This window comes from Eupeodes corollae, chromosome 3, assembly GCF_945859685.1.
Source record: "Eupeodes corollae chromosome 3, idEupCoro1.1, whole genome shotgun sequence".
NCBI lineage: Eukaryota > Metazoa > Arthropoda > Insecta > Diptera > Syrphidae > Eupeodes > Eupeodes corollae.
Window position 1 is genome coordinate 29392793 of NC_079149.1, and position 19812 is coordinate 29412604.

Consider the following 19812-nt stretch of genomic DNA (forward strand, 5'->3'; position numbering starts at 1 on the left):
ATTTTTTTTTTTTTAATTAAGATGGCACAGGCAAGGATTGAACCCAAGACCCATTGCATGACATCTGAATAGGATCACATTTCGAAATATGAGTAAAAGTCAGTTAGTCTCATAACTTTTTTTGACTAGTGTATTATGGTAATTTAACTTACATTTATATGTACGTTTATTTTAAGGGGACGAGGAAAATGCGACATAATGAGAATTGTTTCAAAAAGTATCTAATTATATAATATATACTCAGCGTGATGTCTTTGAAATGATTATATTATGATAATAATCGATTAACTAATTGGTTTCCATCCCAATCAGAAGTTCGAAATCTATAACTATCTAATACACCTCTGTCTATCTACTATACATACAGATACATATCTACATAACCTGATTTAACGACTTGCTAACTCCTTTAAAAAGCAATTTATACATACATATATAAATGTTAATATGTATTTCTTGAAGAAGGAAAGTTGATCTTAATTAAATTAATAACAGACTCCGAGTATCCCTTGGAGTTAAATTTAACAATTATATATGCACTTAAATGCACACAGTGTAGTGTTGGGAAATTTATTAAATTTCATTTTTTTCACACACTTCTAGAAAACCATTAAATTGATGTTAAAGCTAAATGTTTCATACATGATTTCAAAATAATAAAAATCTAGCTGCCCACTTTTCTAAGAAGAAAAACGTAAACAAAAATTAAAGGAAAACAGATCGAAAATTTAAAGCATGGTCGAAGTATTCATAGAAGTCCGTTAGCTATTAAAAAATTCGTTAGCAAATTGAAGAATAATGTTTTCAAGAGGTTATTAAAACCCATCATGTATGTTTAGGAAAAAGGGAAGGTTGTAATGTTTCAAATATAAAAATGGAAGTGAAAAACAAAGTTGGTTACCGCATTCCACATTCTCGATGTGTGGTAAGAAAAAGAATCTCTATAACAGGTCAAGGTCAAGGTTGAGGTCAAGGGTTAACTGATGAGTATTCCTGGACGTGCATATTGTGGTTATAGTTCTACCACCTTTGATTTTCGAAGCTCTTTTTTCGATTTTATCTAAGAGAGTTAAACTTGTTTTTGGGGCACTTGTCCAAATATGCGAGTTATACTCAAGGTCAAGTCACAAGGTGTAAGACATTTCTTGCAAAGTCGGAAATCCTAAACGCCTATCAGCATTTTTGCCAATATCGTATGTGGGGTCATTCCATAAGAGGTGAGGTGCTGTGTTGTACACATACCGAGTAGCGAAAGTTGAAAGTTGTAAGTGCCACTCATGGATAGAAGCACCGTGGAAAAGCGACACAGTGGATGGGTAACGCTTTAACGGCAGGAGACAGCATTGAGTTTTTGAAGCATTAAATTCTAATTAATTATTCCCCATTAGGCATACTGTCAAGATTGGAACTTAATGAGCTTATATCATTCAATGACAAGAATGCCAATTTAGAAACGAATATAAAAAGCTGAAGGTACTGTCATCAGCGAAAAAGTTGTATAGATTGGAAGTGACAGACAAGAGATTGTGAGCCCTGTGAAACACCACCTTTTGTTTTATAAACTTCATACTTAACACTATCCTATGCAACTTGTATTCAGGGGTAAGAAATGCAGTTTTTAGTCCATAGAAGAAGAAATTCATCAATACCAAAAGCACGAATTTTCGATAAGAGATATTGGTGCCAAACTCTATCAAATACTTTTGAAATATCAAGTGCAATCTTACTATCTCCAAAATGATGTAAGAACTTGTTCTACTGCTCGGTTAGATAAACCATTAACTCTTCTGTCGAATTATTGCTAAGAAAGCTAAGCTACCGGTCTTTAAGAAGCGTTTGTTCCTCGTAATATTTCTAAAACTGATAATCACCATTTCACTGACTACAGTTAGAGAAGGAGGAAGATTCGCTTTTTTAGAGACAGGCTGGACAAATTCTGTTTTGCATCCGTAGAATAAAAGAGATAGAAAAGCTTACATAATGGTCTTTCCAGGATTGAAGAACACGTCTTAAGAACAATAGGGAGGATACTATCCGGGGTAGTGGATTTGTGTAGGTCAAGGTCTTTCAACAATGTAAGCGATGTACTGCGCCCAGCTTTGTCAGGTAACGGAGGGATCCAATCTGCTTTGACATCCTATTTAAAGCACTCGGATTACGCGGACGATGTTTGCTTATTCTCTCATAAGATCATAGATCTCCACCAAATGACAACAAGTGTGGAGAGAGAAAGCTGAAGTTTTGTGGCTGAAAATTAATTTCGGCAAAACAAAAATGACCAGCCTCAGAACCCGACCATCCTCTCAAATAAATATTATTTATCATAATAAAAAGTGGAGAGCTCTAAATACCTTGGAACTATCGTCTCCATTGAAAGTGGAACCGAACAAGACGTCATCTGCCGCATTAGCAAAGCAAAAGCGGCGTTCGTTATGCTGTTGAAAATTTGGCGGAATAACGCTATCAGCTTACGAACAAAGCTACGACTGTTTCGCACAAATGTCGAATATGTGTTTCTTTATGGGTGCAAAGCTGCAAACCTTCGTGAATAGATGTCTTCGTAACATCCTAAGGATTTTCTGGCCAAACCGTATACCAAATGAGGTCCTTCATAGAAGAACAGGTCAGGAAACTATAGACTCTATAATACGAAGTCGAAAGTGGCAATGGATTTGCATACGCTTCGAAAAGGTAACACCTGCATTGCAGGCCAAGCAATGAAGTGGTATCCGCTCACACCAGAAGGAAGAGGAGCTGAGCGACGGAGAAGAAGATGGCGCAGGGCAGTTGAGGCGGAATCAGAGCCACTAGGCAAGAGTTGGAGGGAGCTGAAACACGTCTCCGGAAATCTTACACGACGGGGGGTAGGTGTAGCATAGCCCCTATGCCCTATAAGGGGTTCCCAACGGACTTAAGAGGTCTGGGGACCTAAGTAAGTAAGGTACAGGAGGACACTCTCTTGAAGCGTCAATTTACTTTTTGAGGTTGAATAGCGCATACAAAAGGAAATTATTGTTGTTATTATTTTGAAAATGTCATTTCTCTCCATTATAGAAAATAAAAAGAAAACAATAAAGCTTTTTCATTTTAACTCCAAGAAGGCGGAAAGTTTATAAAAAAAAAGGTTCCAATCAATTTCCGATGAAACGAAGAATTTAAAAAAAAAATCAAGGGAGGTCTAGAAACATCAAGAGAAGTCTGGAGATTTCAGGAGAGGTATGCTGATTTCAAGGGAGGTCTGGAGATTTTAAGGGAGCTCTAGAAAAATCAAGGGAAGTCTGAAAATATCAAATAAGGTCTTGAGATGTCAAGGGAGTTCTGCAGATTGCAAGGGAGGTCTGGAAATTTCAAGGGAGGTCTAGAAATACCAAGGGAGGTCTGAAAATATCAAGAGAGTTCTGGAGATTTCAAGGAAAGTTTAGAAAAAAAAAGGTTCCAATCAATTTCCGATGAAACGAAGAATTTAAAAAAAAAATCAAGGGAGGTCTAGAAACATCAAGAGAGGTCTGGAGATTTCAGGAGAGGTATGCTGATTTCAAGGGAGGTCTGGAGATTTTAAGGGAGCTCTAGAAAAATCAAGGGAAGTCTGAAAATATCAAATAAGGTCTTGAGATGTCAAGGGAGTTCTGCAGATTGCAAGGGAGGTCTGGAAATTTCAAGGGAGGTCTAGAAATATCAAGAGAGTTCTGGAGATTTCAAGGGAGTTCTGCAGATTGCAAGAGAGGTCTGAAGATTTCAAGGGAGGTCTAAAAATATCAAGAAAGGTCTGGAGATTTCAGGAGAAGTCTGCAGATTTCAAAGGAGGTCTGGAGATTTTCAGGGAAGTCTAGAAAAATCAATGTAGGTCTGAAAATATCAAGAGAGTTCTGGAGATTTCAAGGGAGTTCTGCAGATTGCAAGAGAGGTCTGGAGATTTCAAGGGAGGTCTAAAAATATCAAGGGAGGTCTGGAAATATCAAGGGAGGTCTAGAAATGTCAATGGAGGTCCGGAAATATCAAGGGAATTCTGAAGATTTCAAAAGATGTCTGGAAGATTTCAGGGCAGGTCTGGAAATATCAAGGGAGGTCTAGAAAGATTTTATAATAGGGAGTTTAATGGTCGTCTGCTTGAGGATGGTGGGTACCCTTGTATAAGATACAATATATCTCATATAGCTACTCGAAACACGGTGGAAAGATGATTTGGAGTCTGGAAGTAAAGATTCTGCATTTTGTTATCTCCTTAGAAAATTCCAAAACAACTATTATAGACTTAGCAGTTCTTCATAACTTGGTTATTGATTTCCAGGATGTTCTTCCACCTACAACACAAATTTTTATATTTTATTTGTTATGACAAACTTGACAGATAAATGAAATAGATTGCTCTATTTTGGTATTTAGCAGAATTTTGTATAAACTTAAATCCTTATGCGCTGTTTAACTATTCATCTGTTTAGCGATTTTATTAAAGAAGACTTATCGTATATAAGTATATTTTCTAGTGATTTGCAAGAAAGTGTAATTTGGCTTCTTTCAGATCCCCCAATTTTTTTTCCTTGACTTTTTTTGAAGGGCAAATATATGAAATCAAGCTGTCCCCCAAAATTGACTATTGTAGGATAGGATAGGCAATAATTTATCCCAACATTTCAAATAGAATACCCGCTGTACTACAGCTGGTGTTTCATGACTGCAACTCTTAACTTGTCAAATCCCAAAATATAAAAGCTTAAAACTGGCAGCTGCCTAGATAGCAGACTATTAAAAATAAATCCTTTAAAAGGAAAGCCTTTAAAAGTAGAATAAAACAAAATAGATCTTTTCTTTGATATTAGGTTAAAAACGAAGATTCATTATCACTTAGAAGAAATCATCTTAATCCCTAAGAAACTTCTAAAAGCCTTTAAATCTTTTCAAATCACTGTTTTTTGCACATGATTGTAAGCCCAGTTCGTCACCCATCTCACCACCCTCTCGATATTTTATGTAATGGAATCCGATTTCATTGTACAATTCAACTTCAATTGCAATTGTATCTAAATTACAGAAGCTATATACAAATGTAGACAAGTATCTATAAGTCTAACATATTATCTGCCCTGTAATTGTTTTGTTTGAAATCATGTTTCAATTCGAAAATGTTTTTTATGTATAAAATCTATCTTATTTTTTAACCCTCTGTGTCTATGTATAGGTATGCAATATATCCTGCAAAACACAATTAAATGCTGTTCCTTCATGTTAACCAGCTACAGTGTCTCTCTTGTTCTTGTTTTCTCTTTGAAATTACACCAAAGGATTCACATTTCCTATTTTATTATTTCGAAAAAGAGAAACAGGACTAACAGAAAAAAAGACAGTTTTCCTTTTTTTGTTTTAGGGCAATTTCCCTAATTGAATGGAATCATAATAATCCTATTTTAGCAAAGATGCATTGCCATGTCCTATACTAGTGCATAGGATCAGAGGAGAAACTTATGTATAGTAATTCCCTTATGCAAACAATTGGAAACATCAACCTCGCACTAAAGTCACAGTTGGATGTTGGAGCCTTGTTTGGTAATCTATGAGGATTTCTGTTGTGAATAGCTGGTTAAATCCTCTAGAAACTTTGTCTTGGTCAATTGATTTCGTTTTGTTTCAAAAAGCTTTAGGTGTATGACTGCATGTATGTAATTGGAAAATATAGTTTTACTCTCCAAGCGATGAGATGACATTCAAAACCAGGTCCAAAGTCCAGACCTGACTCCTGAGTTTAGGAGTTGAGTCCGGGCTCCATCAGGGACATAAAAGAATATAATCCTTTCAGAAAATAGGAGTTAGTTGGGTTTAGGTTAGTGAGGTGTGTGCATAAGGGATAGGTACTCTCGTATATAACTGACAAAACATTGGGATCAGGATAAAATCTTCAAGGAGTGTCATGAAAACATAATGCCTCATAGTCATGGGATTATGTGGTGATGAGGAAGGATTTCAACTTGTTGGCCGGATTTAATTACACCAAAGAGAGAGAGAGACATACACTTTAGCCTCTGGTTTTTAAAGGGTGCATCATCATCATCATCATGCATAAGAAGTCATATATTATGTAATTGGATTGTAGCTGATGTTAGTTGGCTTTGATATGGGTCTGAGTTTGATGTATATATGCACTGCAAACTGGCATAGCATAGGGACACAAACAGATTTGAAGTGGATTATACAAATGGAAGATCTATTAATGTCCATGGGAATGATGATTCTACTGATGAGTAATGTTTATGAGATTGTTCATCATTTACAATGTTTGTTGTTTACTTGAGCAAATTAATACCCAAGAGCATTTTTGAAAGACTAGGTTTATTTTATTTGCATACCAAAGGAAGTGAATTGTTTAAGGAAAGGTATACACTAGTACCTATAGATAGTTTTTAGAATGTTGTGCCTTATACATCAAGAAATAGTATTTGAATTGCAATCGAAATCAAAACCTATTACAAGAAATTAACATGGATATGGAATTGGTATTATTTAATGTCCAGTAGGATTTAAAATGATATGATATGAACTTTGTATTTCAAGTATTCAAAATATCAACTTGCATCTTGCCAATCTATTGTTCACTTTGTCCGAAAGTCTGGGATAGTACATGGTCTGTTTAATATTATTAAATTTATGTTAAATTTACAATTGAAGTTGGTCTAATAGTCAGGGTTCTGTAGCATGAATTTTAAGTATTTCAATCTATCATAAGTCTAGTGTCAATAATAGGATATCAGGCTTGCCTAGTTTTAAAGATATATGTCTTACTCGATTAAATTGGCTCCATTTCAAAACCACTAAAAATAAATTTTGTACTGTTATTAAAACGAGAAAATGAATGAAAATGAAAATCAGGATAATGGCTTTCTTTAGCTTAAATGCCTTTGATTTCTCTGTTTAGCTTAAGAAGTACAAGGCAGTTTTCATTATCTATAACCGTACTGGTATGACCTGTATTATAAATATATGAGTCTCGAAGTTTACTTCAGTGTCATTCTAGAGACGGCACTGATCAAACATCTCAAAGCTACACTCTACGCTAAGCATTACTCTGTTTGTCTGTCCCCGACATGAGAAATCCGGCTCGAAGGACCAAATCATAATGCTTTTAAATTTTAAGAAATTAAATTGCCAATCAATTATTTGTAAGGAAATTTGTGTTATGATAGTTACCTAGAGAAGAAGTTCAGTTGAATTTACTAGCATTAGTTCCCCTTTGACACTTTTCACAAGTGCTGAATTAGAATTATTGTTGGTTAAAGCACGCGTATCCTTGTATAAAATTCTTCAGTTCTGATGCCTACTTTACGTCTTCAGTATCTCCCAAATATATCATCATCTCATCAATATATCATCATTCTTTCTATACTACCCTTCTGTCGTATTAAACTTTACATTACTAGAATTATCTAAAATCCAACTGAACTTCCAAATACATGGTTGACTTTTCAATCTTATCAGAGATTATAATATCTTCACAGGTAATTGTTATATCCCCTTCAAATCAAGGTCACCTTAATAATATGTAATTCATAAAAAAAGGTGTTATCACTATCGCCAAAAAAACATGAAAGAGAAAGAAGTAAACCTTTTCACATTTATAATATCTACCCATCAACCATCATCCAAAACCATTCGCAGTCTCGAGACTGTAGAGATATACAATCCCTTTTGTCAGTTAGCGCTCGTAATTACTCATCCATTATCCTCCTAGTCCTTTTTTGCCCTTTCACAATATAAGGAACCGTTTACACCAACACAAAATTCGTATTAAATAATCCTGATAAATTCACCATTACCATCACCATCAAAAATATTGTTATCGTGTGTTTTTGAAAAATAAAATAAGGTACATCACTTTGTCGCATAAAGTTGCTGTTTTGGTTTGTGTGAAAAACTTATCTTATGTCAACTTAAGATGATTTCATTTTAAATGAACTTTGTTGATATTTAAGAGACTCTTACTCACTTTAATTCTTTTTTTTTACAAAAATGTATCTTATGAATAAAATAAGTATTACAGAATAATGTAAAATGTCTTAAGTCCAATTAATATATTGTATTCGACTGATTCAAACAACCTTTAGTAGATTTAATGTAATTAGATTTGTAAACAGCAAAAAAAAATCCCATATATCTTGACTTAAGACAAAATTACTTTTAAAAAATAATAAGTTTTAAGCGACTTGTTGACAACAAAAATTTTAATGTTTTACAATAACAGGGCCGGATTCGTTTCTTGTCACTACTAAGGCATAACACTAGTAGTGGCGTGTACCGAATAGCATTCTGTGGTTCAACTCAGTAATATTATTCTTATAGTCTTCGCCTGTTTTGGTTTTTGTTATTCTTTTATTTGCAATGGCTGGAAATTTCAGGGTAGATTATTGTAATATTCGTGAGCTTAGAGCGAATTTTCTTTCTGTGTACTCCCATACTGCTTTAAACAGGCCAGCTGTATTGGCACTAAGTGAAACCCAAGTGGGTGAGGATTCCGATCCCACTGAATTCTTTACTCAAGGGTATAACTTGGTGCCATTATTCTTTTCCCACCATGGTCTCGCCATATACATTAGGAATGATGTTGCTTATCAATTTTTGCCACAATATGGTCTCTACACCAATTCTTTTTTCAATTTTATGTGGTTTAAATTTTCCGTGAATAAGCAAATCATTCACTATTGCTTCCTTTATCGAAGCCCCAATCTAGACAGAGTGTCAACTTCTCGTGAAGTCAGCACTAGAAGGCGTGTGTGCTGAGATCTTCGCTGAGTTAAACCACCTAACTTAGCTGGTCAACGAGCCCACTCGAATATCGGACGTGGTAGGTCGAGCAAAAAACACTCTTGACTTGTTTCTTACATCTGACCCAGGTAAGTACACTATTAGTAATCTATCTCCTCTAGGCACATCTGACCATTGTGTCATATCAGCAAATTTCTCGTGTAAAAACTCTCCAGTTAAAGAAAGAGAACCGTTTGGCAATACGAGAAAGCCAACGGGGACGGTCTCAATAATTACTTCAGGATCTTTAACTGGTCACTATGCTTCCTCGATAGTGACGTTGACGCCAGCGCTGATATGATCACAAGTTTGATTCTCCTTTGAATGAGAACTTTTATCCCGAATAGGGTTAAAAGCATTATACCTAAGGAAAACGAATGGTTCGATTCGAGCTGCAAAGAGGTCATTAGGGTCAATAAGGTAAATTTCCGTTTTTTTTAAAGCCAATCCAACTGAGGAAAACCGGAATAAGTTCAAGCAAGCCAGGAAAGCCTGCAACGCCCATATTTGACGGACCAAATTTTTACATGACAAATTAGGGCAAAAAATACATGCAATGTCCCAAAGGCAGCAAAAATTTTTGGTCATTTGTAAAAAATATTCCTCGGTTCCTACGCTCGTTGTGAATGACACTCCATTTGTTAGCTCCTTAGAGAAAGCAAATCTCTTTGCTCGCCACCAATTCAACGCTGCCAGTGAGTGTTATGACTCCGCCTGTACTTGATCAAGTTAATGATTCTATGGGGCAAATCTTTTTTCGCACTCGTACTGTAGCAAGAGTCCTAAAAGATCTTAACATATATGAATCTGCTGGTCCGGATGATATCCCCGCTATTGTTCTAAATAGGTGTTCTTCATCGCTGGCAAAACCACTGCGTAAGCATATTCATCTGTCCTACTCCTCAGATCTCGTTCCGAGCGGATGGAAAACGGCATTTGTCCAGCCTATTCCCAAAAAAGGCGAATCTTCCTCATCGTCTAATAACCGACCGATTGCACTTAAGTCCCTTCTTTCCAAGGTCATGGAAACGTAATTATCAGCTCAAGAAATATCTTGAACATCGAAAGCTTCTTAATGACCGGCAATACGGCTTTCCTAGCAATAGGTCCACTGGTGATCTCATGGTTCATCTCTCCAAACAGTGGAATAAATCTTAACATAGTTTTAGAGAAAGTAAGATTATTGCACTTGATATTTCAAAAGCATTTGATAGGGTTTGGCATCAGGCTCTCTTATCGAAAATGCGTGCTTTCGGTTTTCATGAATCCCTCTTTCATTGGATTAGTAATTACCTTTCGAATCGTTCAATACAAGTTGTATTAGATGGATTTAAGTCTACAAACCATAAAATAAATGCTGGTGTGCTTCAGGGCTCTGTTTTATCTCCAACACCCTTTCTCATTTTTATTAATGAACTCCTGTCTGCAACAACTAATCCAATACATTGTTTCGCTGACGACTCTCAGCTTTGTATATTCGTTTTCAGATTCACACCACTCTTCTTCGGATGTGGAACTGCAACGACAAAATTTGATAAGCTCGTTAAATTCTGACCTAAACAGCATTGTACAATGGGGATTAAAAAACCGCGTGGAATTTAATGCTTCGAAAACGCAATGCTGTCTTGTATCGTTAAAGCGAAATATACCCACATTGCCATTATCCATAAATCCACGATCACATACGCGTTGTCGCCAAAAATGCCGCAAGATGTTTGGGTTTTCTAAGGCGATGCAAGAAGTTTTTCTACCCCTCTGATCTGGCTGTTATTTACAAGACTTACATACGTCCAAAGCTTGAGTATAACTCCCATATCTGGGCTGGTGCTCCTGCAACTTACTTAAGCCTCTTGAACTTAGAGCATTTAGATTGATTGGTGATATTACCATAGTAAATTCATTTACGTCACTTGAACATCGTCGAAATGTTTCTTGTCTCACGTTTTTTACCGTAATTTAATGGTTTATGCTCTAAAGAAATAGCCAGCTGCATTCCTCCCCTTAAACAGTTCAACCGTAATACTCGCGCTTCTAGGAATGCTCATCAATATACCCTGGAGCCCAACTTCGGTCGTACTGCCAAGTACAGAGATTCGTTCTTTAACCGTACTACGCGAATGTGGAATGCCTTACCACACTCTGTCTTTCCCAGCTATTGCAATATTCAGGAATTCAAAACCAATGTGCACCGACGTCTCCTTTCAAACCCTCTCTCCCTTTCCTAGTGCTCACACTGTATCTACATAATAAGAGTAATATATTCCTTCGAGTGTGCGCTTATTATAACAAAAAAAACTATATTAAATCGTTTTTAGACATTTAACTTAGGGTCTATGGAAAAAAGATATTCAAAGAACAGTTTCTAAATGCTGATTTAATAGTTTTTGAGTGATATGCAAGAAAGAGTACTTGGCCTCTTTTTTCCCTATTATGCTCCATTAAAGTAGTAGTATTTGTAGTATTTAAAAATAATCGTATTAACTTATAAATAAAGCAATTTAAAATATTTTGGCCTTGCCGTTTTTTTCGAAATAACTTCATTTTTCAAACTATCAGAAATTATTGACAATATTTTCATCAATAAATTGAAAAAATCATAAAATTTTACCTTAAAAAACTAATTTTGAAAAATCTTTGTTTGAAAACATTTTTTTTAGAAAAGATGGACTTACGACCTTTTCAGGGAACCCTTTGTAATTGAAGCTGATTTAAGTAAGAAAAGTATTGTTTAATCCTGAAATAACAAAGATTTCTGCTTTCACCTAAATCGATCATGAAACTGGATACTGATATTGAAATAAGCTGATTGGAAAATATATTCATGAAGTTTTTCCGTGAAAGACATCTTACCTCTTGGATCAGCTGTGGAACTTTAAACTTCACTCGTTGTTTATTTTTTGAGTTGAAGAGCACTATTTTTTGAGAGGTTTAGAAAACTCATTCTGTCGTCAGGTGGTATAAAATGAACCATGTTAACATAGAGCTGCTGAATTGTTGGAAAAAGATAGACTTACAACCTTTTCAGGAGAACCCTTTGTAATAGAAGACTCAAGCGAGGAAAATATTGTTCAATCCTGAAATAACGAAGATTTCTGCTTCCACTTACATCGATCATGAAACTCATTCTGGACGCCAGGTGGTATGAAATGGACCATTTTAACATAGATCTGCTGAATTGTTGGAACTTTTGGTATTTCATTTCAGGGTTGCTTTTTCCCTGATAAGTCCCGAAAGAATCATTGAATCCTGAAAAATAGTTGGTTGCACAAAAACTAAAAAAGTTACATGTGTGACCTAGTTGTTCAATCAATTCAAAAATACAAAATTTTTCTTCAATATTTATTTCCCCAAACGACGAGATATCACGTGACGTTAAAGTTTTTGAACCGAGTTATAAAACTTTGTTTAAAAATATTTCTTTTAAATTCCACTATACGGTTGCCTTTAATAAAATAACTAACATTGTGTCACAAGTAGAACATTTGGAGGAAGTGAAAAAATCGCTGGCTGATTGCAAACGAAAGAAAGGACACGAACGGAGAAAATCGAAAAATGGTTTTGTAATCAGCGATGAAGAGCGCTCTCCTTCATTCATCCAGAATCGATTCGATTGTCATTTAATAAAACTTTGATCCTTTACTCTCTTTGCTTGCCATCAGTTTTGTGGTGTCCTTTCTGCACGAAAATTCATCAAACGAATAAAAAAAAAGGAAATAACACCATCACCAATCTCATCCTCATCTTCATCGTCATAGTCATCGCCATTATTCCCATCATACCCCGCCCCCACACACAAACACCATCATCATTCCATGTCTCTGGTTCTGGTTTTGGTTCGGTTTTTAGGTTAGGTTTGGGTTTGTAGCTCGCTCGAGTCGCGTCGCCTTGATGGGATGAAAGATAGATGATAGGGGGAAAGAGGGAGTGAGAGGTGGGAAGTTTATATTAGAGAGTTTATTGATAATTAATGACAAGGGGCAAACTCAACAAATGCGTATCATTTGGATGAGTTGGAATATTTGCTTTCGATTTTTCTTTTTCCTCAAGTCGGGAGAAGTAAGAAGGGGTCTTGTGAACGATATAGGAGCAGGAGGCTTTGAAGGATATCCTGCCACAGCTTCCCCGAGGTGTAATTAACTTTTTTTTGGCCAAGAGTATCTATGGTGCGATGATGGTGATGTCGATTTGATATAGCCAAGAAATTTGTTTGTCATTTTGGATGTAGAAAAGAAAAAAAGGGAGGAGATGTCCTTTTCACGCGTTGCTAGCTGAGATGTTGTATTCTTTGAGATTTTTTTGCGTAGATCTTCGGCGCGGCAGCATGGCGTGTTGGAGTTGGAGTTGGGGGTGATGGCATCAAAAGAAAAGTGTGAGATTTAATTGATTTTTTCTTTCTTCCTATTGGTTTCCTGGGTTTATCCTACTAATGGATTTAAGACACTTTTTTGGGTTTTTGCAAAGTGCTTCAAAGTTTAGAAATACAATCTTCTCTTTTATCGGCTATAAGGAGGCAGGCTTTTTTTTAATTTTTCTGTCAAGGGAGATTTTGTTTGGATTGTCGGTTAAGAGTGACCGTGGGGTGTGTGTCAGGGTGGGGGTCAAACTAATTATTAATAATTATTATCCATTGTTCTGACAAGTAGAAATGTGGGAACAAAATTCTAAGGTTGGTCGACTTTGCTTTGACTTCTTTAATCCAAGGTTTACGTGGGTTATGCTGATGATTTTAAATTTATCAAATTGAATTAAATAGGATTTTACGCAATGCTTTTAAAAGGTCTAATAAGTTCATGTTTTTGTTCCCATCAGGCACAAGCATGAGGGTAGACGTAATTAAGTTAAGTTAATGGGGATTTTAAGGGATTAAAATAAAATAAGCATGGAAATTAATTTATATTTGGAAATATTGTTGACAGAATCTTTATTTCATGGTAATATATTTCAACATCTGAATCAACAATGGAATGTCAACAATTATGGAACGCAAAACGAAGAAGACATTTTGTCAATAAATTGCTCTTTGTTAAGAAAAAAAAGTAACCGAAGGATTGTTCGGGGAAAATAAAAGATAGATATGTCCTTGTACAATGCCTTCACAATAAAATGAGTCACTAATTAAATGGAATGTCAAGGAATTAATCAAACAATAACAAATAAACTAAACATCATTTCTCATAATTAATAAGGACACAAATTATATTTGACAAAAGAAAAGTGATTTGGCTTTATTTATGATGTTTGTCTTTGGGTTGAAGGATCAGTGGTATAAATGTCTAGACAATGTTTGTTTTCAGTTACAAGGTTAACTTTAGTTTTGAAAGACATAAGAAATATCCAAGTCAATTATTTCATCATAAATCTGACAATAATAACAAAAGCTACTAATACTATAACATTTGTTCTACAATGATCTCATTTAAGGTACTTAACACATCAAAATGAAACATATTTCTAGGACAAGAAATGTAGTTTACTCTTTTTAACTCTCGGTAGAGGAGCAAAATCAGCTAATTTATAGGCCGAAAGTATGTTACTGAAATTTTATGTCCACTTTGTCTAATTCACTTAGTAGTACCCGTGGTATGATGGTTCGTGAGTTGGACTGTCATCCGAGAGGTCTTGGGTTCGATCCCTTCCTGTGCCACCTAAGATTTTATTCACGGGTACTGCCTATTACGAGGAATTGAAAAATTCTTCAAGAGTAGTTCTTGTCATGAAAAAGTGCTTTCTCAAATTAGCCGTTCGGATTCGTCATATAAACTGTAGGTCCCCTTCATCCCTGCAAATATTCGTACACAGGAATGGTTGAGAGTTGTAAGTCACTAGGCCCTGGTTCTCTACGGACTGTTGCGCCCCCTAATTTTTTTTTTTTGTCTAACTCACTTAAGCCAAAGTAAATTTTGTTACACTTAGAATCAAAACTTTCATGTTTCAAGTTTTTGAACCATTTAAACGATAGACCCTCAAATTTTATTTTAACGAAAATATTTCTACAACTCCTTCTTTCCTTTGTTTCAATGATTTTTGATGACCTATGTTCTGGACTCTGACTTAAAAATCCCTTTATGGCCTCGAGGTTGTAGTTTTTAAAATGCTTAAGTTACTGAGTAAGTGTCGTAAAATAACTTACTTAAGGTGGTGTTACAGTCCGGGGTGGACCTGGGCCTCAACCAACATGAGTCTCCAGCCATCTCGGTCCCTAGCATGCGGTCTCCAGTTTCACACGCCATGTTGGTTGAGGTCTTCACTCACCTAAGTAGCGGTCCCTCGAGATTGGATTCGAAGAGCTTCCGGGCTGGAGTTTTGAAGTCTTTTCGCTCTACATGACCTATAGCCATCTAAGCCGTTGGGCTATAATTCTTTTAACTAGGTCAGTGTCGCTGTACAGCCTAAGACTGTCTTATCTTTCTTTGACAGGGTCCAGGTCTCAGCGCCATAAATGAGAACCGGGATAGTAAGTGTCTAATAGATGGTGATTTAAGGTGCTCGAAAGAGGACTTTACTGCTCAATTGCCTTCTAAGTCCAAAGAAGGAGCGTTTTGCGAGAGTTATTCTTCGTTTAGTTTTGGCGCTGGTGTATTTGTCTGTGTTTATAGCGGTGCCCAGGTAGACAAAGTCCTTGACTACCTCAAAATTATAGCTTTCCATGGTGACGTTTTGTTCAAGACCAAGACGTCGTGTTTAATTTCCTTTTTTGATGACAGCATGTACTTGGCCCTTATTGATAACTAAACATATCTTCTTCGCTTCCGTCGCAATGCTCAAAAATTCTCCACTGTCGTACGCGGCTTTAAAATCGATAAAAAGAAGGTGGGTATCGATTTGAAGCTACTCGGTTTTTTCCAAGATCTGCCGTAGTGTGAATATTTGACAGTGGACTTTCCTTTTCTGAAGCCAAACTGATGAGGACCAATCAGGTTGTTGACGAACGGCTTCAGACGTTCACATAATACGGTAGAGAGGATTTTACATGCAATGTTAAGGACACTGATGCCTCCGAAGTTGTATTAATTAAGAGGGTATATTTTTGTATATATCGGGTAAACTATGCTGAAATTTCACTCATTTTGCATGCTTTCTTAGGACCATATTTTGAAGATGAGTTGGTACATGTTCCCTCCTAAGTCCTCGCCTGCTGCTTTGAATAGTTCAGCAGCGATGCCATCAGCTCCAGCAACTTTGTTTGTTAGTTAAGCTAGACGAAGTGAAGGTCTAGGTCGGGTAGGTTCTTGATCTGCGTCGCATAGGTTGAGTGGTTCTATCTCCCTTGCAGTGGAATTTGTAGAAGTGTTTTTTTCATATTTCTCTCTCCTCTTCTGCTCGTAAAGCTCGGGAGTAGCTCTGGGGCTTCTGTGAAGGAGTTTTCACTGTGGTGGCCGTGCGAAACCTAGCACTTCAGAGGCGTCATCTCTGATGGCTGCAAGGCAATGTTGACATTTCTTTTCAATGCCTTGTGCAGCAGCATAGGACTCCTTAAGAGGTTACTAGAGACTCGGTCGGAAAAGGACATGGCAGTCCCTTGCAATTGTAGCCGTCTAACGTCGAAACTTCTCACAGCACTTCCTTGTTTTGGCTTTTGCCGGAATATCCGTACCCGAACCTTGGCTACAACGAGGTAGTGGTCCGAGACAATATTGGTCCCTCGGAATATTCGGACATCCCGTATACTGGATAAGTGTTATGCGTCGATAGCAATGTGGTCACTTTGGTTGACAGTTTATTGATGAGGAGATTTCCATGTCCCCTAGTGGAATGTGTGAACTGCGTACTAGCTACCAGAACGTCTTACCCGCAGCGAAATCGATCACCCTAAATCCGTTTTTGAGGTGGTGTCGTGCAGGCTGTATCTCCCGATTGTGCCACCAAAGATTTCTTCTCTTCATAGCCAGGGCACTGCTCATATGTCTTGTCCAAGAGCTCGAAGAATATGTCTTTGGTATCTTCATCTTTCTCCTCTGTTGGGGCATGCGCGCATATTATGCGTATTTTGCCAAATTTTGCCTTGATGCGGATTGTCGTGATGCTCTCACTTACACTGTCGAAACTCAAGATTTTTTGCCTGAGTCTAGTTCCAACAACAAATCCACACCCAAATACACACTGTCCTTGTTCGCGGTAGCAGTCGCCGAAGTCTTTTAGTTTGCGTTTGCCCATCCAATTCCATCGCACTTCCTGGATGGTGGTGTTATCTGCCTTGCAGCAGTTTAGGGATTCCGCTAATTGTTCGGCTTCACATGGTCTGTTAAGGGACCTAACATTCCACGTACAGGTCCGAAGTTCGTTGTCCTTATTTCGTTTTCTTGGGTTGCCAACAGCAAATCCGCCCGTATCAGAGGCTTGTTGGTGCTTCCCAACTAAGGAATTTTGTACGTGGTGAGAAAGTCACCCCGACATGACAACCCCTAACCTGGAGGGCCAAATTCTTAGTATAACTCAAAGGGCGTGGAGCCGGAAAAAAGGCCTGAGCTTCAAATATCTCGTAGAAGCCCTAATAAAGTGTTTAATAAGTATTTAAACCTTACTGGAACTGAAGACGCCACCGTTGATTCCATCTCGAAAATTCGTCCGCTGCCGTCTGGATAAGGAGAGGTGCCTTAGTGGAAACACATGCCCCCCCCCCCCTCTTTCGTTTGCTGCCCCAACAAAAATCCACTGGAGTTAGAACCCAATCTCCAGTTGAGTTACTAGGCACACGATGTTCCCCGCGGGGAGGTGAGAGTAGGAGTTGATAGACAGAGGTGGGTTTTGAAAAAAACCTGTGGACGCTTGTGCGTCTTGAATACATATGTGTACCATTTGAACATCAAAAACTTTAAATAGAGTCAAGTAAAATAAAGCCCATTTTCAACAATTGGCCTGTTTCACTTCTCTAAAGCGAAATAAAGTCAATTTTCAAATTTTTGAAAAAAGTGAAATGAATTTCATTTTCAAAAAACTTTGAATAAAGTAAACCGTGAACCTACCCCAAATCCTTTAGAACAAATAATTTAATCTTATTTCCCAAAATAGTTTGGCCTTATTTCACTTTTGTAAAGTGCAATAATTCCATTTTTTGAAAGTTGGACTTATTTCACTTAGCTTTATTTCACGGCTTCAAAAAAACCCACATTCCCATGTAAAGCTTTTTGAGATTATTTAAATTCATGAAGTATTTTTTCGATAGTAATTCGTGCTGATTTTTCAAATGTAAAATGTCAATCTTGAATATTAAGTCAAAATATTCATTTCATTTATTAAAGAATGCTCTGAACAGAAAAAGGCAAAATAGATTTTGAAATAATATATACTTCAATAATACATTTTTAAAAACCATTAGAGCATTTGAGTCAATGTTTCTTAAAACTTCATGTAAACTTAAATAAAGACTCATAATTAATAAACATTTCCAGAAATTTAGTAAGATTATAAAATTATCTAAATCGTATCCAGAATAAGACAAAGGCTTGAATTTTGCAAAATCATTATATAAGTAATTCTTAAAAACTAAGTTGTGTCTTACCTTAGTCTTAAAAGAATAATATTTTAAAAATGTTGACAACTTAATGCTTTAAAAAAAGTATTTTTTCGTTTTTTTAATTTTTAAATTTAATTTAAAACCGCATTGGTTTAAAAATTTTATATTTCTTTTTGGATATCTCACAGCACTCTACACTTTACAAAAATTCAAATCCTTAAAACGGTTCTATTTATTGAAAAATAATACCATGCATCAAAAAATAATATTCCATATCAAAATATTCAAAAGTTTAGTTTTTAAATTAAGAAACATTAAAAATTATCTGTTGATAGCGAAGTAGGTACTACTGTTCAACTAAAGAAACTTTCCAAAAAAAAATTCAAAAACATAGTTAATTTTTTCAAAATTATATTTTTGTTTTTTTTTTATTAAATTCTATATAAATTCGGATCATTTAAACTTTTGCTTATTTTTGGTCACCATTCATTCATTCGATTATCATCCCACTTAGTAGGCCAAAGGAACTGATGGAACATATGACTTGTAAAGAGGAGACCTCAAATAGTCATAGCTGTAGGGCAGAGCGTACTGCAGGAGAGGTTGATGAGCAATCACTGGTGCAGCATAAGAACGAATTGCAGGTGTAATGCTGGTCTTAACAGCTGGAGCAACAATTGGAGTCACAACATTGGCACGGTTATGAACGACAGTGGAGCTTTGATGTGACACAGCTGTGGGCACACTCTCGACAACATCACCAACCTTCTGCAATGAATGCTCTTGGGTGATGAGATGAGCAGGCTCATGAATTAAAGCTGTTGCTGGTGCTGAATAGACCAATGGAACGGCTCCAACAGTAATGGCACCGGGCTTAGCAGCAACAACGGCAAGGACAACAGAAAGTACCACCTGCAAAAAGAAATAATAAATTTAATTAAATGTATTAGGTTTATTTTGCTAAAAGACTCTTGACATCCTTACCAACTTGAACATTTTGATTAAGGGTTTTGTTTATGGTTAAGAAGGTCTGTACTTGAAAATAAGCAAACTGTAACTGATACCATTCCACTGAAATGGCCCATCTTTTATACTAAATCATTTCATTTCACTTTTTACGGAAGCAACGAGACATAAAAGAGGCAACACGATGACCCTGAGATTTCCCATTCAATCGATGGCCCTTTTAATTGACGTCTTCTTTAATGGCGATGGCAATGATGATGATGAGATGACGACGACACGACGACATGACGACTCGCAACAAGACCTAAACAACCTGCAAGTTGTGTATCGTAGCCAATTTAGAGCAAAAACAAATTGGAACTGGATTTGGTGGTGAAGTGAATGTTGCTCCCGGACCAGTTCTTCCTCGCCTCCATATCGGACAATCGATGAAGTTCAAGTCCAAGAACAATGGAGCACTAGCTGCAGCACCATCGCACCAACAGACTTCATTGCCATGCAAAGTGCAGACATTCTAAACTGCAGAATGGCATTGACTTGACTATACAGCTAAGCCCTGTGTGGTTATATGGTATGGCTATATGCATCAGTATATGCAACCAAAT

At 36.6% G+C, this 19812-nt stretch overlaps 1 protein-coding gene across 1 annotated transcript; it reads right to left on the bottom strand.

The window, feature by feature from the left end:
* Positions 1 to 18635: 18635 nt before the first annotated feature.
* Positions 18636 to 19379, bottom strand: LOC129951456 (uncharacterized). The gene is made up of 2 exons (XM_056063600.1): positions 19226 to 19379; positions 18636 to 19153 (listed from the first exon to the last, which is right to left on the bottom strand). The coding sequence occupies exons 1-2, from the start codon at positions 19235 to 19237 to the stop codon at positions 18752 to 18754; spliced, it is 414 nt and encodes a 137-aa protein (XP_055919575.1). The 5' UTR covers positions 19238 to 19379; the 3' UTR covers positions 18636 to 18751.
* Positions 19380 to 19812: the final 433 nt, after the last annotated feature.